The sequence below is a fragment of the Mercenaria mercenaria genome, chromosome 19 (assembly GCF_021730395.1).
Source record: "Mercenaria mercenaria strain notata chromosome 19, MADL_Memer_1, whole genome shotgun sequence".
In the NCBI taxonomy this organism is placed as follows: Eukaryota; Metazoa; Mollusca; class Bivalvia; order Venerida; family Veneridae; genus Mercenaria; species Mercenaria mercenaria.
This window is the reverse complement of record NC_069379.1, coordinates 26,000,056-26,027,862: the sequence shown is the minus strand read 5'-3', so window position 1 is coordinate 26,027,862 and position 27,807 is coordinate 26,000,056. Positions and strand designations below refer to the sequence as shown.

General features: G+C 34.2%; 2 protein-coding genes and 1 long non-coding RNA gene across 3 annotated transcripts; 1 reads left to right on the top strand and 2 right to left on the bottom strand.

Moving 5' to 3' along the window:
- Positions 1–3,645: 3,645 nt before the first annotated feature.
- Positions 3,646–6,792, bottom strand: LOC128551006 (uncharacterized). The gene is made up of 2 exons (XM_053531244.1): positions 6,157–6,792; positions 3,646–3,690 (listed from the first exon to the last, which is right to left on the bottom strand). The coding sequence occupies exons 1-2, from the start codon at positions 6,790–6,792 to the stop codon at positions 3,646–3,648; spliced, it is 681 nt and encodes a 226-aa protein (XP_053387219.1).
- Positions 6,793–9,464: 2,672 nt separating this feature from the next.
- On the bottom strand, positions 9,465–13,112 carry LOC128551244 (uncharacterized). The gene is made up of 3 exons (XR_008368735.1): positions 12,980–13,112; positions 12,010–12,256; positions 9,465–10,047 (listed from the first exon to the last, which is right to left on the bottom strand). It is a non-coding gene; the product is annotated as an uncharacterized LOC128551244 (long non-coding RNA).
- Positions 13,113–15,150: 2,038 nt separating this feature from the next.
- LOC123562281 (multiple epidermal growth factor-like domains protein 10) lies at positions 15,151–27,379 on the top strand. The gene is made up of 6 exons (XM_053531985.1): positions 15,151–15,389; positions 17,675–17,723; positions 18,021–20,660; positions 22,442–22,562; positions 24,035–24,132; positions 26,518–27,379. The coding sequence occupies exons 2-6, from the start codon at positions 17,675–17,677 to the stop codon at positions 26,718–26,720; spliced, it is 3,111 nt and encodes a 1,036-aa protein (XP_053387960.1). The 5' UTR covers positions 15,151–15,389; the 3' UTR covers positions 26,721–27,379.
- Positions 27,380–27,807: the final 428 nt, after the last annotated feature.

Sequence of the window (27,807 nt, the reverse complement as noted above, 5' to 3'; positions counted from 1 at the left end):
GTCTACACCCTTATTACCTGCATTTTTCTGACAATAAACATTATAAATAAACATATAAAAATCATATGATATGTCAATGATATACATACACTATTACCCGATAAATTAACACTGACTATATAGAGAGTTTACTTATAGGTATCATTCTTGCACGTTTTGAAATTTTTAATTTTAGCCGCAAATCTTAGCATGTTTTGACTTTCCAAAACAGTCGTCTGCGGAAGTTATGTTTCTTGTAAATTATGGAACATTCATTTGCTTGTCAATAGAATTTTTAAAAATCTTTAATATAACTAGTTACAGGAATTTCTCTGCAAAAAGCGAAAATAAAATACTTGACCATCTACTTTGTTTTTGAGCTACTAAGTCGCGTAAAATGATGAAATATCAAATAGCGTAAAGGGCTGCATTAGACATGTATTTTTCCACTTGTTATCTGACATTTCGCACCTTATATAGTGAACGTCTTATTTTTGTTCTAAATCCTCATCTAGTGCTTGCAAATTAACTTTCAGTCAGTCTGTTTTAAGCAACCCGATACTTTCTAAAACATTCTTGCATCAGTGTACACGTATTTACAAATTGGTATGGTTATATTTTTGGGTTATCTTTTTAACGTAAATAGATGTGGTTATTTTCAATACCAGTGTGCACAGTCGCCATAAGCCAGTGTATATATATGTCTACGAATAATCAAATGGAAAGCATTGAAGTAATACCCGCAATATGACACATTTTTTCGTTTACTGTAAAAAAGCCGTATATTATAAATATGTTTTTGCTTAGAATACTTTATGAAATTTAAGGACATTTTTTCGTAAAGATGAGTTTTTTAGTAAAAATATATGGTATATATTTTTGCATAGAAAATTTGATATAGAAGAGGCTTTTGTAGAAAAATACATGTTTCCCAAAATGCATGGTCGTATAGACAAGAAGTCAATTGGGGACAGGTACGAAAGTCAAAGAGACACTGATGATTGGCTGCAATAGAGATCGTCTACTTGACATGTCCAATCATCCAACTAAGTTAAAGATACTGGGCCTAGTGGTTATCAAGTTATGAATTGGAAACGGTTTTCCATGTTCTCGCCCCTTGGCCTTGACCTTAAATCGAGTGACCCTAAAATCGGTATAAGTCATTTACTCTGCATGTCCAATCATTCTATTATGTTTCAGTATGCTGGGACAAATGGTTCTCAAGTTATTGATAGGAAAGAGTTTTCTATGTTCAGGGCCCTGTGCCGCTGACTTTAGCTCAAGTGAACCCAAAACCACAAGGGTCAACTACTCTTTAAGTCCTCTCATCCTGAGAAGTTTCTTGGTAAAATGGTTCTTTAGATATTGACCGGAAACCATTTTCCATGTTTCACCCCATGAAAGTTTGAAGGCTTTAGGTCTAATACTTCTCCAGTTATTGGTCGAAAATGAAGAGTGACGGACAGATGGCCCCTGTAAACTTGACCTTTAATGAGTTACCCCAAAGACAATAGGGGTCATTTGCTCTGTAAATTCTGTCACCCTTTGAAATTTGAAGGTTCTAGGTCAAATGGTTCTTGAGTTTTTGTTGTTTTTTTTACCGGAAATACATTTCCATGTTCAGGCCCCTGTGACCTTGACCTTTAACAAAATAACCCCCAATTCAATAGAGATCATTTACAGTGTATGTCCAATCATTCTACGAAGTTTTATTATTCTGGATTAAGTGGTTCTCAAGTTATTGATCGGAAAATGGTTTTCCATGTCAAGGCCCATATGACCCTTACCTTTAGTAGAGTTACCCCCAAAAACAATAAGGGTCGTCTACTTCATAAGCCCTGCCACCCTGTGAGGTTTGAAGGTTCTATATCAAATGGTTCTCCAGTTATTTATCGGAAATGAAGTTTGACGGACGGACAGACAATGCAATGTGGGTGGCAGCTTGTCTTCTTCAGTGAAAAACAAATATTTTTATCAGGTCATGTGTATGCAGAGCCAGCTGAAGACCAGACTGAGGAAGGACCTTCAGTAAACACAAAACACGGTGCAGTCAGCTGATAAGGAGGCACCAGAACAAACAGTTACATGTTTATTCATCCTATACATTCTGTTTCAATAAACACGAATGAATATGAAGAGACTGATAATAAATCGTTGCCGCCCGGATCAAATGTTAGGGAAATGAAGGAACTATTTCGTATAAACACTCCTGAAAAATTGTATGATATCTAAATGTTAGAAGAAACAAATATTTAATTTAATGTTCAAATTAGAAAATCGTTAAACTTGTTTGTCCTTTTTTTATATATAAATATTTTAGCAACCAGAAAACGTCCTTTAGAATATGTTTAATTTATCTGTTTCGCCAATGAAGTAAAGGGAAAGCATTGGCACTAAAATTGTCTCTTTCTCTTTTTTCATCTCTCAAACGTATTTGTGTGTAAATCAGACAGGACCTTTTTATGTATATATGTCGGAACCTACAACATAACCAACTGTGACATTGATGGTAGGTTTTTTAACATTTGATACAGTGTTTGTCCATATTTTTTAAAGTAATGATATTACAAAATATAGTTATAGATGTAATTACATCAGAGTAAAGTTACGTTGTCGCATCATCTAAATGAGAAGTTGTTTTGTACTTGCTCTAAGTATTTATGTTATATTTTCTGGTCCTTCTGGATCATTGATTTCAGTTCATTTAGATTTGAAGATTGAATACTGCTTAAGCCAGTGCTAGGGGCGTGGGCAATGTTGCATTTTCCATTACTGCTCAAGAACAGACTCAATCAAACCGAGTCTGCAATTTTCACTGTTTGTCCTGCTCCTAATGCTTCCGAGGGATCTACTTTTTAGATTTTATCATGACAGTCGTAAAATGAAACGGGAAAGGACGCCTGTTCACAAAACCAGTTGCGAATATCTTTATTTGTTGAAAATATTGAAAGCAGAAACCGCCGCTTTGGAGTGAATAGTTATTATATAAAAGTAAAATTGATGCTGGTTTTAAACAGATTTACAGCTGATTGCATTGACCTTACATTTTCTTAAAGACACGACAATTAAAACAACTAAAAAGTAACCAGTATAAACACTAATTTTTGTTTGATTTTGCGGTTTACTTTAATACAATATGTGTTGTATTCCCAATATTTACAGAAAAGGAATAAAGATTATATATTGCTGTATTCTTGTTTTCATTTCTCAAAATGTGATGAGATATACTTTCATCGACTTAAAGACTTATCATGCTGTGACTCAAAAGGGCGTATTTAACGGATTAGATTTCAATGGATTCGGATGATAAATTTCCACAAAAATGACGTCCGCAAAAGCAGTTTTTATCCATTTATTACTCGTGGTTTCTGTGTTAATTACTTCCATTTACAAGGGTGTATCATGTCCAAGAGAGTCATGACCTTTCGTCAAATCATTTGCTACAGACGGGCTTTGGCATTAAGTACCTTTTATTTGTATATCTAAGGACTCCGGTCAAATTTTAAATAATATTTCCTTGTGAATCCGAACAATATATAATTATGATAAGTATTATTGTTACAACAGGTCCATATAGTTTAGGCAAAAACTAGCATGTGATCCAAAATATGTTTTGCATTAAAATCAGCGAAAAATAACAAGGGGTTTACTACTTCGTTTTCCTTGCTAAACCATTTTCATCTGGCCTACACCCTTTTCTCCTGTATTTTTCTGAAATTAAAAAATATACTTCATGAAAATCATTGATCAGTCAGTGATATACACTTTTACTGGATAAGTATTAGCCCAGTCCGACACTGAGTGTTTATTTATAAATCTCATTCGGTCTCTTTATGAATTATTAATTTATAGCCACAATTCTTAGCATGTTTTGTATTTTCTAAAATAAAGTGATGTTTCTTAAAGAAATTTGGTGCATTCATTTGCTGGTCCTTAGGTTTTTTAGAAGTTTATATAACTATTTCAAAGCCATTTTTCAGGAAAATATCGTAAATTTAATGCTCTAATACCTAGTTTGTTTTCGTGCTACGAATTCACATATTAAGATGATAAAATATAAAAAAAAAACGTTTTTTACGTTATGTGTTTTCCCACTCCATATACAACTTCGACTTTAACGCTGTTACTGTGACTGTACATGCGCGGGGCCAGGTGCTCCCGATTGCGTTGTTACAATTCCGAACATGTGTGTGTCGTTAAAATCCTGAACATATATATACACTGTAAACTATTTCTAGTCCACTTTACACACTTAAGTTGGCTGGACAGTGGCTTTGAAACCATCCAGAGTATCCAACTGTCTATGGTAGGCTATTCCACAGAACGGCCACCCGTGGGAAGAATGAGTGATGATAAACGTTGATCTTACAGTGATGTGTTATAAATTTCATGGTGTGTCTAGACGATGGAATAGGAAAATAAGATGATGGTACCGCCACTAAATTGTTCACAACCTTATACATAAGAATTAGATGATTGCCTTTTGGCTTGTTAGGCTGGCCAGTTCAAATGTAGTATCATAAAAGTAACACTACCGGGGTTTTGATAATTAAAAAGGTTTATTCAATACGAACCTAGCTGCATTTCGCAGTATCTGTTCAACTTTTTTCACTTGCGTTGATTGATGAGGATTCCAAATAGTTGAGCTATATTCCAATTTCGGACGAACTAGAGTTTGATATGTACGTTCTTTTACAGTCCTGGGCCAGTGTTTAAGATTACGTTTCACAAAGCCCAGTGCCTGAGATGCTATCTATCTTGGTGTTGTATTTCATGTTTTCAGAAAGTTCAACTCCAAGATAAGCATGATGTTTCACAACTTCTAAGACTTTCCCTTGCATAGTTAAATTTTGATTTATTTCTTTTAGTAGTTAAGTTCATGATGGCACATTTATCCAAATTAAATTCCATTTGCCAGATTTTACTCCACTCAACAAGTTTGTCTAAATTATTTTACAATTGAAAATGGAAGAACAACTTCAAACTGCTTTTTAATTTATTTCCAACTAGTTTCGGCTATCAATGCCTTCATCAGAGGTATAATGTTTACAATCAATAACGTTGATGACGTCATGTAGAACATGACGTCATAACAACGACGTCAAAACGTATGCAACAGCATGGCGTAATTTAACATTCAAAAACATTATACATATAATACAGAAATGAACAAAGTAAAGGATCTATAAAGATACATTATTTCCAGAGAAAATGCAGATAGCTAAAAGGATATTAAAAGTCTGAACATTTATAATGCTTATTACTTTATTTTATATATCAAAAGTAGTCTATAGAATTGACTGATTATACAGGGAAAAATGTAAGAAATGTAAAAATCTTAAATTAATTATTAGTACAAATATTTTGAGTTCATTCCATTTGGATAAACTGTGTCTAACATGTGAATCCAGTAAGTCTCCCTCAGAAGACGTTTCCAATCACCATTTATGTGTTCTATGGGCATGAATGAAAAGTCATCAATTGTGTGAAGGTTGTAATTAAAATGTTCAGAAACATTAGTTAAAGATTCGGGATAATGGTTTATATCAAAACGATGACTATTCATGCGTTTAGAGCACATCTGGTTGGTCTGTCCAACATATTGAAAATTACACCTTTTGCACGTGATAACATAAATTACATTGTTGGAACTACATCAAAGTCTCTTTCTAATTCTGTAGTTTTTCAAAGTTGCAGAAGATGTAAAAAATTTAGATTCATTTATAGTTTAACCATGTGAGCAGCGAGCTCTATTACATTTAGAAATTTGACCATACCTACTTGGTCTTGTAAAAGAAGAATGAACCAGAATATCATTTAAACTAGTAGGTCTCTTGTAAGCAACAATAGGCTTGAATTTAGAAAGGTACTGAACACTCTGCCTATTAGAAATTTGTAATAAATTCCAGTCCAAGTTTGTAAAATAAAAAATCTGATTCAAGCTTGCCCATAAAAACTGAAGCAAAACTTGGAGCCATTTTCGTACCCATGAATACCATGAATTTGCAGAAAGTTTTCTCCATCAAACTGAAAATGATTTTTTGTTAAAACCAAATTTATCAAGTCACAAATAGATTCAATACAAAGCTTGCTTTTGGTATTAACATTCTGCTGCAAGAAAAATTTACAAGCGTCAATACCATCTGCATGAGGAATATTGCTGTAAAGTGAACTTACATCAAGAGTTACTAAAAAAGCATTGTCCTTTAACTTCGGGACTGCTTTGAGTTTAGTAATAAAGTCTGCAGAGTCCCTAATGTAAGAAGGTAAATTTTCCATGTGAGGTTTTAAAATTCCATCAAGATATGCAGAAATATTTTCAGTTATTGAGTTACAACCTGATACAATAGGTTTGCCCGGAAAACCTAATGGCAATTCATTATTATGTTCTTTGTGAATTTTGGGAAGAACATAAAATTGTGGAGTTCTTACATTGTATGGCACTCTTAATAGTTCTTCATCATTACAATCTATTGAATTCAAAGTATTAAGAATTTCTTGTTGCAAGTTTTGCTCTGGATTATAATCTAGATTTTTATAGTACAATTCATTGTTTAATTGTCTGTGAACCTCGGCACTATAATCACTTCGGTTCATTATAACAATAGTAGAGCTTTTATCTGCTTTTTTGATAACAATGTTATCATCCTGTGCTAATGACTTCAGTGCAATTTGTTCATCTTGCGAAATACTTGAGTGAAAATAATACCTTTTATTAGTTTTTAACAGTTCATGTGTAATCGCATCAATGTAAAAATCTAATGATGTATCACGTCCTGCTGGCTGGGTAAATGTTGATTCTTTATATGTCATCTTTTTGGGGTAATTCTTTTCAGAAGATGTGGAATCAACACTATCATCACCATCATCAGGTGTAGGAGCAAAAAAATTCTTTAAGTCTGAGTCTTCTACTAAATTCAAAAATATTTTTTTAAGTTCTGTTTCAACATGTGGTTTCGGTTTTAAACAAAATTTCAAACCTTTTCCTAGAAGTTGGTATTCTGTATTTGTTAATGTCCGGCTAGACAGATTTAAAACCGTCTCTTTTCCATGTTTCCTGTTCTGGATTCTTTTAAATCTTCTGTTTCTTTTAGTTTTTGCAGAAGTTTTAACATTTCTGTTATGGCTGTTTGGAGTGTTTCCTTTTGTTTGTTGTTGTTGTTGTTTAATCCCCTCCGTGCGGCATTCGCGTATGTTTGTCTCGGAGCGCTGCCTGGGGCTGACAAGTTTTTTGACTGTTGAGTTGAATTGTTTTCAATTCTGGTTGTCTGTTTGTTGTTTTGAGCTATCTTTTACATTGTTTGTTTTCTGTTTGTGATTGTCTGTTTCAGTTGCAGAGTCTCTCTTTTGCTGTTGTTTAGTTCCACTTGAATGAACAGACAGCTTGTTTTTTCTTTCCTGTTGCTTGCTATTTTTAGCTTTAGATGGTTTCTTATTCTTGTTATCAGATCTTGCTGTGCCTTTGTTTTTATCCAATGATCTTCCAACATTGTTGGTGATTTTCCCTGCTGCGTTTTGTTCAGTACGATTAATTTGTGAATCTCTGGACTGTATGAGACTTTTTAATTTCTTATTTTGCTTCTCAATTATCATGTTCTTTTTTGTTTCAGCTTTTTCAAACACATCTTGAGATCTTTGTAAAAATGAGTCATCTTCTAATACTTCTTTAAGATTTGATTCTAGAGTTATCATTTTTGGTTTAGAATCACTAAGCTGCTTGCGATGCTCTTCACACACTAACCTTGTTATATCCAAGGATGTTTTCTGCAGAAGTCTGTTGACCACATTTTGCAAACGGCTGTTATCGCCAACTTGAACTTGAAGCTTTAGCTGAAGTCCTTTAGGGGATACTCCTTCACTTAAACAGTTCTCCAGAAACCGAATGTGCATCGCTTTTCTCATTTGAAAGTCAGCAAGTTTTTCAATCTGTTTCACATTATTTTCCACTGTATAATCCATAGTGAATGAAGGATCTATGTAGATGCTATGTTCTTCCAGTATAAGATATAATACAATTGAAAATGGAAGAAAAACTTCAAACTGGTTTTTAATTTATTTCCAACTAGTTTCGGCTGTCAATGCCTTCATCAGGGGAATAATGTTTACAATCAATAACGTTGATGACGTCATGTAGAACATGACGTCATAACAACGACGTCAAAACGTATGCAACAGCATGGCGTAATTTAACATTCAAAAACATTATACATATAACACAGAAATTATTTTGTAATATGTTATGGTCTTCCACCGTTCTAAGAGCACGAAAAATAACACAGTCGTCAGCAAAAAGACGTATAGTTGATGAAATATTGAAAGCAATGTCGTTTATGAACAAAAGGAACAACGTAGGGCCAAGTACTGTGCCTTGCGGTACACCAGATGTGACTTGTGAAGAACTAAATGTTTCACCGTCTATAACAACCTGTTGTTGGGGTCCCCGTAAAAATTGTTTACCCAGGATAAAGTATCCCCTCGAATGCCATAATAAGACATCCCGGATAATTGCCTATGTGTGACCTTGTCGAAGGCTTTTGCAAAATATAATATCGCCATATCCACCTGCATGCCTTCATTCATATTCTTCGTGATATCATTTGTTGTAAGTAATAGTTGAGTTTCGCAGGACCTCTGATATCTAAAACCATGTTGATTTTCATGTAGAACATTTTAGACACGACTGCAGTTAGACTAACTGGTCTATACTTTGACGGTTTAGTTATATCCCCCTTTTCAAAAACTGAAACTATGTTTGCTTGTTTCCAGTCCATGGGAATTTCATGAGTATCGAGGGATTGTTGATATAAGCTTTGTAGAATAGGAGATATTTCACTTTTCAGTTTCTTTCAATGATATAATTGGCCTTTTATCAGGTCCACTTGCTTTTTAATGTCTTTTTATACTAATGGAAACTCCCTTTAAAGAAATATAAATCTTAGTCATAGATGGGTGTGGTGAATCCCCCTTGTTTGGTATATTGTTCTTCTGTTGTGAATACCGAGCAGTATTGGTCATTCATCATTTCAGCTTATCTTTTGCATTTTTGGCTATACGACCGTTATTTTCCAAAGTTCCAATGTTTATAGTGTCCTGTTTACGAGATTTAATACATTTATAGAATTCTTTAGATGCACAGTCGCTGTGGTTATTTGGTTCTAACAAGTTGTTTACGTACCGGTAATATGAACTGTGAAGTTTGTTTCTAACTTTTTACGATTGTTATTAAATTGTTCTTTAGCATTATCATCCTGTGAATCACGAGTTTTGTTATATAACATTTGTTTTTTCATTAACATACGTTAAATTTTCCTGTTCGTCCAGGGTACATCCGGTTTCCCTTTTAAATTTTTCTTTGGAATGTTCTTATCCATAGATTTAAATAGATTTTTCTTGAAGGAAGTCCAGTTATGCTATACAGAGTTCAAGTATGGGTTATTACGGAAATATTTATCCCGAAACATAGACATATCTTCCCTGGCTTTATCCAAATCAGCTTTCTTGTAATTGTATACTGTTCTGGGTGTTTTCATATTCACCACTGGTTTGAAAGAAGTTACAAATGAAAGATTATCGTGATCACTTAATCCACTGAGTGGATATGTCGTATGACGTTGAATAAGACTTGAATGACTAGTAAATAAAAGATTTAAAATACGTCCTTGCCGTGTTGGCATTGTATTAACTTATTCCAATAAATAGTTTAAACTGATGTTAAGTAACTTATCACCATGCAATTTGTCTCTTGTGCCAGTGTTCGAGCAACCTATTTCCCAATCTATATCTCCCAAATTAAAGTCACCTCCAAGAAAGATTTTTTCATAATCCTGTAAGATGGGTCACTGTTAATTTTAACTAAAGACTTTTCTAGTTCCTCTAAAGCTCCTAGTGTAGATTTAGGTGCACAGTAGAAAGCTTCAACTAATATGTTTTCATTTGTAGGACAGAAACTTTAGCCCATTTAATTTCACAGTTACAGTCTAAGACCAAACACTCCTCAGCCGGAAGATCAGGTTGCACCATGATTACAACGCCTCCCCTGCCTTTGTTGACCAGTTTTTTCTATATTTCCTGAAAATGTGATATTTATGTTCTGAGGGTATATTAACAGGAAGAAACTCAGCATTAAAGTAGTTTGCGTCAGCAGGCGTTTCCGAGCCTGATAGTATATCAGGCGCACGACTAGATATAATGTTATGTAAATCAGTTTTCTTGTTTCTCACACTTTGAAAGTTTATTACTAAAAATCATGATTATTCTTCCCAACATTTACGGATTGCACATGATCACTATGACTAGAAGATGATTCAGACGGTGTATGTAATTCTCCAAGAAAAGACGAAGTCGGTTCAGTTTCAATACTACCAAAGTGTGATGATGGCATTTCAACCGAGATGCGCGATATGTTGGAAAAGTTCCGATTGGTTTCACTTTCACGTATCGGTGTGGACGAATAACGTTCACTATATGACTTATTTATATGTGACTTATTAATAGTTTCATTCAAATTAATAGAATTACCATCAGACTGTGCATATGGATGAAATGAATTTTCACAAATAAGAGATTTAACATCTATACAATGAAGTGCTGAAAGGTTAGGTAACCTACAACGTAGACAAATCCAAGTAACATTCGACTGCTCTAAAATCTTGAAAGAGTCCGGACCGGTATTGGTACACTTAGTGTGACACCAAATGTCACATCCATCGCACCGGATGGCTTTTGTGTTCCAGCCTACGTTCTTATTACAAATTCCACATGGATATTTCACAGGCCCTGGGTTGACCTCAACATCTCCCGACTGGAGTATCAACAATTAAAATAACAAACAAGTCCGAGCGTTATCCTTTAGTCCTAAATGGCGTTGCTCCTTAATTATTGCTAATTTCATTGAAAACCCAAAGTTCAATAAACAATTTGTAGAAAGAATGTCTTGTGAAGATTCATTTGAATAACCCTGGTTCATAAATATTGCCCACATAAAAATAACTAGCGAAAAAAAGGATCAAATTCATTTTCATCTCCCTTGGGGTGGCCATCTTGTTTCCGCCTGCCTGCCGATGATGTGCAGTCATTCTAATGGCGACTGGGTGGGTGGGGTACAAAGTACAATTTCAGATAAGTCGTAAATGTTGAGAAAAAAAGAAAGTTCCTGTTTATCACTATTTCCTAGCATTAAGTATCCGTTTAACATTATTTCTGCGAAGGGCTGGTCTTGCACGCCTAATAAAATTAAAACTCTTGAAATTTCCAGAGCACATCTTTGGGAATACCTGGCCGCGCGCATGTGCACAACAAATGCCATTGTTATCTGACGTTACTCATATTATATATTGAACGTCTTACTACTAAAACGTGGTATTTTGATTGCAAATAAACTTTTAGCCAGTCAGTTTTAAACAATCTGATACTTTCTGAAACATACTTGCATCTCATTATATGTTATGGTTGTCTTTTCAACGTAAATAGATGTGGTAATTGTCAATGCCAGTTTGCATCGTCGCGATAAGCAAGTGCATATACATGTATACGAATAATCAAATGGAAATTATTTATTATTACCCACGATATGAAACTTTTTTGCCGTCTACCATAAAAAGAAAGCCGTATTTTGTTACTATTTTCTCGCTTATAAAAACTTAAGGAAATTTCAGGGCATTTTTCCTAAAGATACGTTATTTAATATAATTTATGAAATTTGATAATTAAAATTATATCTTTTTCCTATTTTTTTATTTTGTTTTGACTCCATGTTGGAAGGAAATCTGAAGACTGCTTCAATTATCAATGTGAAGATTATACTAAGTAAATTCAAGTGTCACTGTTTGACTTATAGAAAAATGATTGTACATTTTACTGATCTAAGAATGGAGCATGTCACAGACAAATTGATTAGCCGGTTTATTGGGGTTTTTTTTTCATTTAAGTGCGTTCTAGTCAAGCACAAACAGGATCAATAAAACGTCCCACAGAATATGTAATTGTAGGGAATCGCGTTACAGTGGTCAAAGCAATCATAGGAGTTCTTACCATGTAACCATTCGTTATTTTGTCATCTTCCTTGTACCATTTTGGGGACACCAACTTTCTCGTCACGTGTGCCTTGAGTTTCCTTGCCCTACCTCTCAGATTTTCCAGTCAAGAACGAAAGAACCGTCCAATCCAGTGAAGCGGCCTGCTACATCACTCGACGCCATTTTGTTTTTCATGTATTGATGGGACGTAATGACGCAACGTCGCATTCCGCAATGTGGCGCAGAATTACACCTTCTTATCACTACAAAGGATAGGAAAGCATCGCTACGATTGATTCAAATACTGCAGTTAAAATTTGTAGAACAAGCAGCAACAAGAAGATGCAGTTGGAGCTTTATCTCTAAAATAGTTCCATTTGCCATTTTTCACAATAATGAGATACGTACATCACTGTACTCGTTTAAAAGTGTTCCATCTCAATAATTTCACATATTTCAAAATAGGATCAATTCAAAACTCTTTGCATCAGAGAACGCTACAAAGCAAAATTATAGGAGACCCGGTTTGGTTGCGTCTGTTCATGAGAGATAATGAAATGTGTAACACCCTTCCCGCCCCTTAGCACCTGATTAGGCGTAATATTTTATTGAAGTAAAGTTGGATGTACCCCTTGATCCAAAATGACCGAAAATATAACAGCACTTGTCCAAGTATAAGAATACATTTAACAGCCGCCACACGGTACTTGAAGATTATTGTTAGGTTAGTTAATAAAACCTATTTAAGAAGATCTTTTAGAAGCATAGAACGCAGTCAAGGAAAACACTAGCAGACTCGATTTGACTGAGTCTATTCAAGAGAGGTAATAAAAGTTCAGGTTTGACGCCACATACTCTAAAATGCGGGTAATGATTTGTTTAATCTTCATGAAATGTATGACATTTGATAATAATAACATTCTTATATCTTCAGAAGTTTTTCTAATGCTTCCGATGGAATGTATTAAGCATTAACTGTATTTTACCTATTCTCAAGATCTGTACTTCAGCCATTTCGTTCTGTTGTTTGACAAGTAAGCGTTCCAACTCGGCACGACAAAAACCTAACAGCGCTCTTATTTGTCGTTCTGGCGTTTTGGCGTGTCCGTGCCCTTCAAACACGCCAAATAAATAGTTGCTGTTCTGAAATAAAACTAAAATGTTTTAGTACTTTCTATGTACTTTTCATGTACTACAACATAATTATATAAATGTATATTTTTCAAAAGGACTTTTCCCGAAAGTTCTTATAATGTATGAAACCAATAGTATCTTCCAGAATGTTATACTCCGTCTGAAGACGGAATTTGTCCGGGCTATTTCTCAGCAATTATTTGCCATATTTCCATCATACCTTGTAATTATTATCAGTACCAAGCCTAGTTGAGCATGTGCGAAGCGGGTTCCATTTAAACGATTTTTGTTGTGGTCATTTATTAATATTTCTTTATATGTATATGCAAACAAATGCCCATGCTATTTCTCAGTCCGTATATGCCATACTTTTATCAAACCTTGTGATTATCATAGTACCAAGTCAAGTTGTGCATGTGCAAAGCACGTTCCATTTGAATGATTTTTCGCATAGCTATGGCCCTTTCTTAATTTTTTTCTTCATATATAAATGGAAAAAATGTCCGCAGTATTTCTCAGTCATTGTATGCCAGACTTTTATCAAACCTTGTTATTATTATCATCGGTATCAAGTGTAAGCACGTTCCATTTGAATGATTTTTCACGAAGTAATGACCCTTTATTTGTTTCAAATATGAATAGAGTTACATTGGAAAAAATAATAGAAATAATATTTTTCTAACATATTTCATATGCTGTTAAGTATATATAATTGATGACCCTTAGTGATTACATGGTCCCTTGACCATGATATTGACCTACTGACCTACTTTCTTCTTTTTTAAGATATTGCCATAAAACTTGGACAACTTGTACAGTTTTGAACACACATCTCAAAACTGACTTTAAGTGACCTTAATTTGGACTTTTGACCTACTACTTTCTTCATTTTAAGGTACATTAATAAAATTTGGAGATCTTATACAGTTTTGCACAACATTTTGTACATCTTTGTACATTTTCTCCTTGTACAATATACAAATGCAATGTATCATATTTTCAATACCCCTGTTTCTCTGACAAGAAGCTGCTGTCTGGGGGTATTCACCACCCTTAGTGATAGGTCTTGGTTATATTCTAAGACAAATAATTAGTCATTTCGAAGGAACTGAATTATAAGCAAATAAGATACAGCAAGGATATTACAATAAAATTCATATATATATAATATCATCATTGGACCATACGTGCGCTAAGTTAATAAAAACAATTTTACAAAAATGGTATACTAGTAGTTTGCAGATATATACGGTGTACCGTTAGGGCCATCGCCGCGTAATATGAGCTCGAAAGAACGAAAGAGCGGATACTACAATGTTTAAAAGTCGAAATAACGAAATTATGATGGTGAAAAATCGAAATTTTCAACTTGCAACATCGCAGCATCTTTCTTTTGAGGTCACAGTACGCGGCGGCGATGGCTCTAACGGGATCCGGTAGAAACCGGATTTCTAGGTTTGTTTCTCCGTCTGAGAAATGTATGTTCATACCAAAGAGTGTAATCTAATTATACAATGTCCTTACCACTATAAATGATCTTTGTTTTACAGCTTTTGTTAGGATTCAGTCATATCATTTAAAAGAAAGTAAGGTCGATTGGAGTAGAATATCTTTGTATTCCGCTGTGAAAGTCGGAGACCGATTTATATGCATACACAATTTGCTGACAGTCCGTATTGAGGAATGATTTCGAATGACGTTTACCTTTAAAGAGGTATATTTGTTTATATGCATTAAGACCCTTTCTGCTCACGTCTCTGTGATGAACCATTTAGAGTTTTATCGGTATAAACCATAAATGAATTAATGATAAAATTTGTGACAGAGTCCATTTGAGACAGTCAGCTTTAGTTTTCCCTGTGCCAAGTGTATTGATAAAAATGATACAGGAAATAATGATAAATTTCTCAGTCAGCAGCCCACGCACTTAATCGTTCATACGGAATTACATCATGCTTATTTGTTTCCTTGTACTTACTCACTCACTCACTCTCTCTTTTTGATGATTTATAAATCTGAATTTCTTAGTAATCGTACGGAATATTACATATATTATACTTCAATCTTTGTAAAAATGATAATAATGATTTAAATCAAAGATGCTGTTGACAATATTTATGTATCGGTGGTAACGTAAGAAGGAAATTGTTACTTACAATATCAATTACCTGGATTAATAGATGAAGTGGATATAATAAGAAGATATACGATTTAAAACCAATGCTGTTAAGTCATAGGAATTGATTTTAAACGTCACAAACAGTTAAGTATTGATTCTTTTAATTAAGAATTGAATGGTATTTTTCTGCGGGTTCATCGATGTATGAACTGTCAAGAAGTTTACACCTAATGTGCATAAACATACTTCCTAATAGTTCATACATCGATGAACTGCAGAAAAATACCATTCAATTTTTATAATTACAACTATAAAATCTTCTTCCATTTGTTTCCTATTTGAAAAAAATCCCACCTTTTCAGAAAGAAAAAGTAGTCCGTAAACTTATGAATATTGATTAGATCTAATGAATACGTGATGGCTTCATTGAGAAATGAAAGTTGGTCACGTGTGCTGAAGCAGCCAACCAGAAACGCGCAAATCTATGAATTGAGTAATAGTTGTAATTATTATAGACCAAAAGTCGCCATTTTAATTTTTTCGAGATTTTTACCAGAACCAAATGCTAGTCAATTTATACTAAAAAATGATTAAATAAAGTGTTTTTTCGTTAATTAGTATATATTAGTGTGCATTTGCCTGCTTAAAAATACTTTAATTCTTTCACCGAAAAAGTTGGATGTCCTTTCTTTCTACATCGTGTTATTTTGATAGTATCATAAAAATATTTTGTTTACCTTTTATCATCAACAAGTATTTCATATTTTTATATTTACAAGTTAACAATAGGCTTGTGCAATATCTTCGCTACTACGTCAGTGTGTATTTTCACATCTAATGTTGTTGTTTTAGCTCACCTGAGCCAAAGGTTCATAGTGAGCTTTTGTGACCGCTCAATGTCCGTCGTCCTTCGTGCGTCGTCCGTCATCCGTCGTGTGTCCGTCAACAATTCCTAAAAAAAAACCTTTAAAAATCTTTTTGTCTGAAACCACATGACCTACACCTTTGATATTTGGTATGTAGCATTGCCTTATGGTTGTCTACTAAGATTATGCCCTTAGGGTGAAAAGGGGCCCTGCCTCGGGGGTACCAGTCTTACATGGACTTATATAGGAAAAACTTTAAAAATCTTTTTGTCTGAAACTGCAAGGCCTAGGCTTTTGATATTTGATATGTAGCATTGCCCAGGGGGTCCCAAGTTTTACATAAACTTATATAGGCCCAGTCCGGGGGCCCCAAGGTTTACATTATATAGGGAAAAAACACAAAAAAATCTCTTGTCTGAAAGTTTTGGTATGTAGCATTGCTTAGTGGTTCTCTAACAAAATTGTTCAAATTATGCCCCTGGGATGAAAAGAGGTCCCGCCCCGGGGGTCACTTGTGTATGAGTTATATAGGAAAATATACTTCAAAAATTATCTGATCATATTTCCTAGACTGTTTAACTATAATTACCTGATGACCCCAAGTAATTAGAAGTCACTTGATTGTGACTTTGACCTTCTGACCTACATTTTTGTTTTTTAAGCTACAGCCTTGAAATTTGGATGACATATACAGTTTTGCACACCGATCTTAAAAGCATAGAAATTTAGACCACGTCAATAACTTTCGATAAAGATCACAATACTTATCTTTAATGTTCTTAGCCCTGACCTACTGACCTACTTTCTTGTTTTTGAAGTTACAGCAAAATAATTTGGACCATATGTATTATGTTTGATACAGATTTCAATACTCATCTTAAATAGTCTTAATCAGGTGAGCGATATAGCGCCATCATGGCCCTCTTGTTTAAGATACAGCCTTGAAATTGGATGACATGTACAGTTTTGCATATTAATCTGAAAACTTTCAGTGACCATGAATATGACCTACTGACCTACTTCCTTGTTTTTAAAGCTTTAACAAAGAAATTTGTTCAAGCAAGCAACTTAACTCAGGTGAGCGATATAAGGCCATTATGGCCTCTTGTTTTTATTACAGTATCAATATCTTTGCTACATTATCCTTAACAGTCTCGTACTTTGGCTACGGCCATATCTTTTTAATCAAGTTTGCCTAGTGATGCGTGTCATTGGCTCTATAGTAAAATAATGTTGCAGGATAGGATGCAACCAAGCAAAATAATAGCAGACTCGGCTTGACTGAGTCTGTTCATAAAAGGTGAAGAAAAGTACAACACCTCTTTTGCACCTAGCATCTGCTTTATATAAATACATTGAATTAAGCATCTGATCCATAAGGACAAGGAATACTAATATCACTGACATTTTTTCCAAAACGCATCAGGCTTTTCTTTTTGCCATGATTGTCCCGCATCTTGATAATAAATTCTGGTTAGATACATTATGTAATTTCGATTTTTTTAAACAATGGATTAGGGTTTGCATAATAAATTGACTCATATATCATTCATGTATTTCAGATGTTACTTTTGTTTCTTATCCGTTTCATGTTGTTAACTATAAACTGCGGTAAGTATTCATATAACATATACTGTAGCAAAAATTCTTGCGATTATCTGATTTAAATTTTAAAATTTTCAAAGGTATATAATCCAAAATGATATAATGATTCTAAAATGTTTATGCCTTAGCGTTAGACTAATGGTTGAAGTTTTTCACATCTAATCAATATCATATGATGAGTACGTCAATTTATTAAAAGTTCAAACGTTTAAAAAAATAAATATGGTTCTATTTTATATGAACTACTGGATTTAAAATAACACCCAGTTTGACATGACGTTTGCTATTTATATATGTTTTTAGTGTCTGGCCAACATATATGTGAAGTAGGATGTAAATGTAACATGTATGGTTTCTGTGCCGCCTGCGAGGATGGATATTATATGCAAAACTGGACTTGCAGGAAATGTTCAGCACAATGTAAAAGATGCACATCAGATAATAATTGTCATGAATGTAATGTCGATTTTCATCAAAATGGTATCTTGTGCTTGAGTTGTCCCGAAGGGTATTTTGAAGCCGGTGATTCCTGTTCACCTTGCCCAAATAACTGCACTTCTTGCTCTATATTTAATGAATGCACGAAATGTAAGCCAGGGTACTTCGGCATTACTTGTACAGAGAAATGCTCTCTTGGATGCGTTGGCAACGTTTGCGGTCAAGACATGGGTGACTGTACTTGTCAAGGTAACTTTATAGGAATAGCATGTGATCTATGTACTCTGGGTAAATTTGGTCCCAATTGTACTCGTGACTGCCCTAAACGTTGCACAATGTGCAATTCGTCAGAAAAGTGCGGTGTGTGTATTGCTGGTTATTACGGAATGCAATGTAATTTAAATTGCCGAAATGGGTGTTTGAATAAACTTTGTTACAAGCATAATGGTAATTGCTTAAAATGTAAGCCATATTTTAAGTTGCCAGACTGTATAAAATGTGTGGATGGCAAATGGGGAAAGAACTGCAGCAGAGATTGTCCAGACGGATGTCTTTCCTGTTTATCCAGTACAGAGTGCACAAAGTGCCAAAATGGATATCACGGCAAGCAATGTGAAATGAAATGCTCTGATGGATGCTTGTTGGAATCGTGTGAACAAGCAACGGGGATCTGCTCTCAAAGTTGTAAAGATAACTTTGCCGGTGAATATTGTGATTTTTGCAAAAAAGAAATGTACGGACACGATTGCAGCTTATCATGTCCGAAGAATTGTAAGGATCACGTATGTAATAAATTGGATGGAAAATGTTCGGAAGAGTGCAATCCTAAGTTTCACGGGACTCATTGTAATGGTTCATGTCCGGCCAACTGCAAAACATGTATATCAGATACAGAGTGTCAATCCTGTGAAGACGGACATTGGGGAGAGCGTTGTCAGACAAAATGTCCTGATAGGTGTTTGGATAGCACATGTCGGTTGAATGGAACTTGCAGTGCATGTATTGCTGGGTACTTCACAGATTATTGTAATATACAATGCCCAAACAACTGCAAAGACTCTTTGTGCAATATGGCAGGTTATTGCAACGATTGTCAGGCAGGTTATTTTGGTACTTTTTGTTCTAAAGTTTGCCCTCCGAATTGTTTATCAGGTGAGTGCTTGAGGAATGGAAGCTGTTATTCCTGTCCATCTGGGCTTTATGGGACGGGGTGTGACAGATCTTGCCGTAAGAACTGTCAGTCTTGTACAGATTATATGTCGTGCAAATCATGTTTCAGAGGTTTTTATGGTCATTTTTGCCAAGACAAATGCAGTTACTGTAAAAGAGGAACTGATTGTAACATTGGTACTGGTTATTGTGAATTTTGTGAAGATGGATTTTACGGCAACAAATGCCTGTCAAAATGTGACGCAAAATGTCAAACTTGTAATAGTTCTAGTGGCCGAATTAATGAATGTTTAACGTGCAAAATAGGTAGTTACGGACGAAATGAAAGTAGTGGGTTTTATCACTGCACTATACGCTGCTCTAGAAATTGCATGAATACAACATGTAATGCTGACTATGGCACATGTGAATACGGCTGCAAACGAGGCTACTGGGGAGGAAAGTGCGAGTTGGAATGTTCCAAAAATTGTCTTCACAGCGACTGTCACAGCGATAATGGAACTTGTAGGCAAGGGTGCTTAGCTGGTTTTAATGGAGATAAATGCGACTGCCCAGTTAACTGTATATGTAATTTAGATGGCACTTGTGCCAAGTGTAAGACTGGTTTTGAAAATTTAGCTAAGAACTGCACATGTACATCGGAAGTATGTAACAATGTTAAACAATGTTCATCATGCTTTAACTCAACGTATTACGTACAAAGCAACTTATGTTGTGAGTGTAATAGAAATTGCCGACAAAACGCATGTTTTTCTGAATTTCACTGCAGATATGGGTGTAAAGCTGGATTTTACGGATCCGCGTGTCTTTCTAAATGCAGTACAAAAGATAACATGTGCACTGACTGCATAACAAACACTGATGGAGAGTACGGCGGATGTATCTCTTGTATACAGGGCTATTTTCTTGACTTGCATTCAAATTCAGCCAGCAAGCATTGTACAGAATGCACAAAGACATGTACTGATGGGAAATGTGATGTTAGAACAGGTGTTTGCCTTATTGGATGTGTAAATGGTACATGGGGTGATCGATGCGAGAAGCAATGCTTTGAAACATGTTCGGTATGTCATCGAGGAACTGGAGACTGTATGAAATGTGTAAATAACTCATTGTTAGGACCACTTTGTGACCAAGAATGTAATAATAGATGTGTAGATCAGGTTTGTGATTTTGCGACGGGAAAATGTAGCGTAGGATGCGTGGTTGGCTTCTACGGAGAAGATTGCAGTTATTCATGCAGCGATAATTGTCGCAACAGAACATGCGATAGAGAGACAGGATCCTGTTATCATGGATGTCTAGGAGATTTTGAAGGGGCCGTGTGTTCAACGGGTGAGAAACATTTACATCTAAATCAATATACGTTTATACCATTTTGGAATAAAGGCCAATTAAGAAAGGCATATTGTTAAATGTAAATTGCGTAAAGACATATGGCGCCACTGAAAGACAATAGAAATAATGTTTTATTTCTTCAAAAAGGTGCTAATGTATGAATAAATATATGCTATTCCATTATCCGCATAATATGGATTTATAAATAAGGAACAGAAACGAATATCAAAATATTTTATCGACACTGCCTGCTAACTACTATGCAGTTTCCTAGTATACATGTACATTGTTGCAAATTCAGTCAAATTCTATATTAGGGTAAAGAAGGCGTAATGAGCGGGAATTTATCAAAAGCAAGTTGCATCCTTGATAACATGTTATTAATAAAATAATAGTAAAAGTCCGATAAACAATTATTAAAAAGGTCCAATGCAACTTTTTACACAAATGGTGTCGAAAAATCACGGTTTAGCCTAGCCCTAAATAATTGTGACGTTGCCATTTTTACGGCGATTAATTTAGTTTCGGAGCGTCCATTCAAATCAAAAAGTAATTATTTTTCCATTAATATAACAGGCCCGTTGAAACCTGTTCGCCGAAGGAATGCTTACTTTATGCAAAAATCGTGCCAAAATCTTTCTTCTAGATTATTCTTTTCAAGCGGAAACGACCAAGTAATGTATTAAAAACATTTCCATAGATTAAAAAAAAACAACTAAAATTATCAAATTAATTTAGTTTACTGTAAAATGAGCGAAAAAATATGGGGGTCTCCGACTTCGTTTTCGTTGCATTGTCTTAAATTTTCCACAACCCCAGACGCCGCTTTTGTGCACCAAAATTTCAAAAGAAACTGTTTGTTTTTTAGGGAAAAATAGTTTAATAACAAAAAAGTTTACTACAACGTAAATTTATATTTCTTGCGTATTCTTATTTTGTAAGCCATTTTCCGATTTCTTACCGATTTGTATATCTGAATGCTACAGAATTCGGTTTGAGCCGTGATCTTTGAATGTGTTGATCTGAAACGTAATACTCGATAGTACGATGATGAAATCACGGAACTACGATAACGGAAACGCGATACTACGATAACGAAAACGCTATAATACGATAGTGCGATGATGATAATGCGATATACTATCGTGTTTTTACTATCGTACTGTCGCGTTTTCACCATCGTAATATCATGATATCGTGTTTTTCTTATCGTGGCATCGTGAGTTTGCAATTTGACTATCGTATTATCGCGTTATCATCATTGTACTGTCCGTTATCATCATCGAACTGTAGCGTTATCACCGTACTATCGCGTTATCATCATCGTACTGTCGCGTTATCACATCATACTGTCGTGTTATTATCGTCATACTGTTGCGTTATCACCATCGTACTGTCGCATTATCACATCAAACTGTCGCGTTATCATCATTGTGCTGTCGCATTATCATCATCATACTGTCGCATTATCATCATCATACTGTCGCGTTATCACCATCGCACTGTCGCATTATCATCATCATACTGTCGTGTTATCATCATTGTGCTGTCTACTAAGGAATTAAGGAAATTAAATCATATTTAGAAATTCAACCAGTCAGTTTTTCCGTCTTCAAAATATAAAACTTAATTGGAAATTCCCGTCTGTGAAGATGGAAAAAAAACAACGTCATGCTGTTTTTCTCAGGAGAAAAATGATTAAGGAAACCTGGATTGTTTGTATGACATTTTAAGACAGGAACAATTATGTTTTGATATTCCTTTATTTCTAAATACAGAGAGGAAATATAAAAGAAACTCTTGCTCCACCAGATCTGACGGTACCGTGATTCTGTCGCTTTGTATAGCTGTGCTGGTCATCTATGCAGTTGTTACAACTATTCTACTTGTCAGGAAACGGTATTTATCTCAATGTTTAACAGAGTTTAGTTTTCCTCTGAACCTTTCCACAGGATATATAAATGGAGTTAAATACTTCTATACGCCCGAAAGGAGGAATTGTGTTATACCACCGGTGTCCGTCCGTCTGTCCGTTAGCAATTTCGTGTCCGCTCCTTAACTCTTGAACCTTTTGAAGGATTTCGAAGAAACTTGACACAAATATTTACCATATCGAGACGATGTGTAGAGTGCATGTTCTGAATGGTTCGCTTCAAGGTTAAGGTCATACTTAGGGGTCATATTACTTTGTATCGTGTCCGCTCTGTAACTATTCAGCTGCTTGAATGATTTCAAAGAAACTTGGCACAAATGTTCACAACATCAAGACGACGTGCAGAAAGCATGTTTTGGACGCCCCGCTTGAAGGTCAAGGTCACACTTAGGGGTCAAAGGTCATATGACTTCATTTAATGTTTATATTGCTCTGCATTGCGGTGCTCTTGTTTGATATTAAGTGTATTTTAATGATAAATCATAGACGTCTTCTTTGTACAGATTTTAGTTTAGATTTTGAAAAGATTTACTTCAAGCTGTACTCTATCATTTTTCGGTGATCATAAGGGTAATGTTACCATGCCCGCTGTAATCTTATGAACATAATAATTGCATGACCAATTTGAAATTGGTGCAAAGAACTGAAGCAAACTATGTATAAATTTCATTACAAATTGGTTACATTGTCTTAATTTTTCACCTCAGTACAAAGACGTATTTGACACAAATAATTATAACCTATTATAAATTCTATAATTAACATGAAAATCATGTTTTCTGTAATTTCTAACTTTTTAGACAACCTTATATGTACAAAGTACAAATTTCTATCTGAGTTCTTTTTTAGTTCTTTTTATTGTATAAGTAGCTTATGTCAAATATACCAGAAAGAAGATATAAAAGGAATTTTTCTGTCATATTTAGACATTTCTCGAGTCCTGAGAGGGTCTGATCGTCATTTACTTATATTAATTACATATATTATCAAATATGGTAATAATGGCAAAACTATGATAGATTCAATTAAAGGAACATTTATCTTTCCGGTGTATATCATCAGTTCTTCAATTCTAGTAATATTTCCTGCTAAATATAATTTCACAATAATCCTATATATGGCGGCGCACATACAAGGAAAGAATGATAATGCCATCATTGCTCTGGAAAAAGAATTTAAAATAACCGTTTCTTTAACATTTGTGTCTGATTTTCTAGTGTTTACTGTTGGTTACATACCAGAAAAAGCTGTGTGATTACATAAGTATCGGTGTTACTTATTTTGCCTCCAGGATTTTAACCTTAGATATCCTGATTAAAACACTAGTACCTTGATTATTGATTTAATTAACTGGACTAATGTGTACAATTTAATAAATCTGATATAAATGCATCACGAAATCAAAAGTATATTTTTTCTTATCTAATTAATATTCAAGACAAAATGGAAAACAGCGACAGGATGTTACTTTGCGTTTAAGGGATGCAGTTCAATATAACCATGAAACAGCAGCTTGTAGAATTATGGAAGACTCAGGTATTGAGATTTTTCCTTCAATTTACATGCATATAATTGAGTCTTTTCAATCTGAATGTTAGTGTCTGCACGATACAGAGTCTCAAATAATATAGCTGTATCGTTTTTAAGATTCGATATGTTTTTGTAGTGTAAAGACTCACACCTTTTGGAGATCGAGGAAGCTCCTCCAGGGATTGATTCAAACATGGAAAGGTACCTGAGTAGGACCACGAACCTCCTGTAAGCCAGCTGAATGGCTACCTTGTATGACCGATGCTAAATCTTAAATGATGTTTGAAGCCCACCTGTATGAAAATGTGAACTGTTTCACAGCTGTAGAACGTCTGTAAATGAACTCTATGCTGTCAAAGACCTGTGAGTGGAAAATGACCAGATGACAGTTGAAATTTACAGATGTAAAACATGCAGTTCTCAAAAATACAGCTTTAAAAATATAATTTTATATAACACCCTGTAAAATGTTTATGTCTCCAATTTACAACTGTAATTTTATGGAGGGAAACATGAGTACTGCCAACCATCATTAATTTAATTTAATTTGGCGGGATATGACTGATGTTCACATACTAGTATATTGGAATGTTTTATAATGTAATATAATTGTAAAAGGACCCGTATAAGTGCCTGTATTTACTATTTACACTACATTTGAAGCTGATAAGTTTAAATGAAAAAATAACTAAATTGCCATATGTTTTAATGACAAAGAAGTTTTCATAAGTTCTGATGCATAGTCTCTGCTTTGTTTCTACTTTTAAATATGCAAATGCTATACTAAAAACGTATTTCATTTTTATTTTTTACTTTTTAGATTATTTATATTGCTATTTTTTGTAGTAATTGCTACCTTTTCCCTAAAACAATTTGTACCTCTGCTTTTGTTCCTTAAATAATGTCCTTTTTTCAACATCTGCTGTAACGTACAGCTGTTTTATTTTTCATTTTACAGATGCAAGTTTTTACCAGCTTTATCTCATTTGCATAATTCGACCTGTTTTACAGTTTTTGAAATTTGAATTGAAAATTGAATTTGAACAGGTTTAAAATTAATGTTTTTATTTTGTTGTTGAAAATTTGAAACAATCATAACTGTAATTTTGAACAATGATACTATGCTCAACACTAACATCTAGTTTACTTTTTTTGAGAGAGTTTGATGATAACAATGAATTACAAGGACTAAGCTTTCACGATGGACATGATAATTTAGTTCAAATGTTGTACCAGTTCCAATATAAAGGCCGGGTACGTGTCAACATTGAACCTTATTTTAGGTAAATTATGCACGCTCTTTGTATACTAGGCACTTTGTCATTATGGTAACTGACCAGGAATTTAAAGTTATTATAACTGCGAAATTCTATCTCTTTCGGTGTATCAAGTGTCTAGAAAAGGGTAACTGTGTCAAATAAAGTACCTTCATTTATCTGAGCTTTAAAATCCATTGTATTTTCGTAACCCAGCTAACTCTCAAAAAAGAAATTTATGATATATTGTTTCTCTTGTTTGAATACTACAATGACAATGTTTTATTTCACCATTGCACTGAGTTTTGGATCATTATAACAGGGGTTAGAGTATTTAAATGTCGAACCAGATCAAACATGTAGTGCAGGTCAAGGTGTATCTTTTTATGCAGAAAGCTCTGAACTATTTATTAAATGGTTGTGTTGTAATTTGTACGCGCGGCTGTACTGCTAGTAACTGTGTCGCAATTTGACTGATATCATGTTATAATAGTGGTGTGGTATGTTCATAAAATTTCCTCATTATCTATAATTGTTCAAACTCAAATTATGAAGTGCATTTAATGAGTTATGTTGTTTTGTTTATTTCTGCATTGGAATAAAATTAAGAAAACGCGAAATGACTCAATTATGCAATCCTTCTAAGATAAACGCAGTTATTTTCATTTGTTTGAATATTAATGGAAATAAATTTCCTGAATTGATAAAACCCATTATTAGTTATATTATTCATGGTCAATCTTTTTACTGTGAATCATACCTCATCTTGATAGGATCAAATTTGTAGCATCGAAATACGTAGTCATATTCATGAGTATGATTAATGAATGAATATTTCATTTTTTATTTAAATACAGTGTAAATTACACAGTTGAAAAGAAGTTTTCATTTGTAAGAAAGTTCATTAAGCATATTAAATATACCGTACCGTATAATGCATTTATTTTTCATACATAGCTTACATAGCGTGTTTTGGAATAGCACCTTAGGTATATAAACAATGCGCTAAACCTTGTTTAGCTTTCAAACTTTATGTTTCTTATATGATTTGATATGTCTTTGTAGAAGGAGCAACATACTGACTTAAGTATGAAAGGTTGTAATCTTCAGTAAAAAATAAATACTCTCTTATCAGGTCATGTGTATGCAGAGCCAAATGAAGACCAGGATGACGAAGGACCACCAACGAACAGAGAACATGGTGCAGTCAGCCGAGAAGGCGTCAGAACAAACAGTTACATGTATATTCATCCGATATATTCTGTTTCACAAAACACAAATGAATACGAAGAGATTGATACCTTAACGTTGCAGTCCGGATCAAGTTCTCGAAAATGAAGGAAATATTTCATGAAAATATTCCTGAAAAATTGTATGTTATTCAAATGATCGACGTAACAACTGTTTTACTTTCAAGTTAGAAAATCGTTAAACTTTATTGTCCCTGCTCTTAATATAGATATGTTAGTATAAATGGGTTCTCTAAACACTGGCTAAAGGGTATTACCATATTTGTTAAAAGGCATCACAATATGAAATATTGCTTTCGATGTAATTACATCAGAGTAAGTAAAGGTTGTGTTGTCGCATTATCTAAATAAAAAGTTGTTTCCTACACGTTCCGAGTATTTACGGGATCATTCCTGGATTATCCTACCAAGATAATCGTAAAATGAAACGGGAAAGGACGTCTGCTCACACAACCAGTCGCGGTCATCTTTATTTGTTGAACATACTGAAAGTAAAAAGCGCCGCTTTTGAGTGAACAGCTATAAAAATACAAAATTAATGATGGTCTTAAACAGATTTTATAGCTGATTGACCTTAAAATTACTTACAGACAAAATAACTAAAGTGTATCCAATCTAAGCAATTATTCTTATTTGATTCTGTCGTTTTCTTCATTATCATATGTACAGTATTCCCAATCTTTACAGAGTACAAATTTCGATCCTTTTTATGTAAAAGTATAAAAGAGAAAAACAATAAAGATGATACATTGTTGTTATCTTGTTTTCATTTCTCATAATGTGATGAAATATGCTTTCTTCGACTTCAAAGACTTATCATAATGTGACCCGAAAGGGCTTATTTGAAATATAAAAAAAAACATTGGATTAGTTCTGAGCTAAAATAACCAAGTTTCAATGGATTGTGAGACCAAGTTTTACAAAAATGACGTCAGCAAAAGCTGTTTTACCCATTTATTAATATATGTCCAAGAGGATAGTGACCTTTCGGCAAATCTGCGGCTGCAGACGTTTTTGGCCTAAAATACTTTTCATTTGTATATCTGAAGAATTCGGTGAAAGTTTAAAGATGTTTCGAATAAATTCAGCTAAGATGTTCCATTAGATTCCGAATGATATATATGATAAGTGATATTTTTACATTGTTTAATCGTTGTTATATTGATAACAGGTTC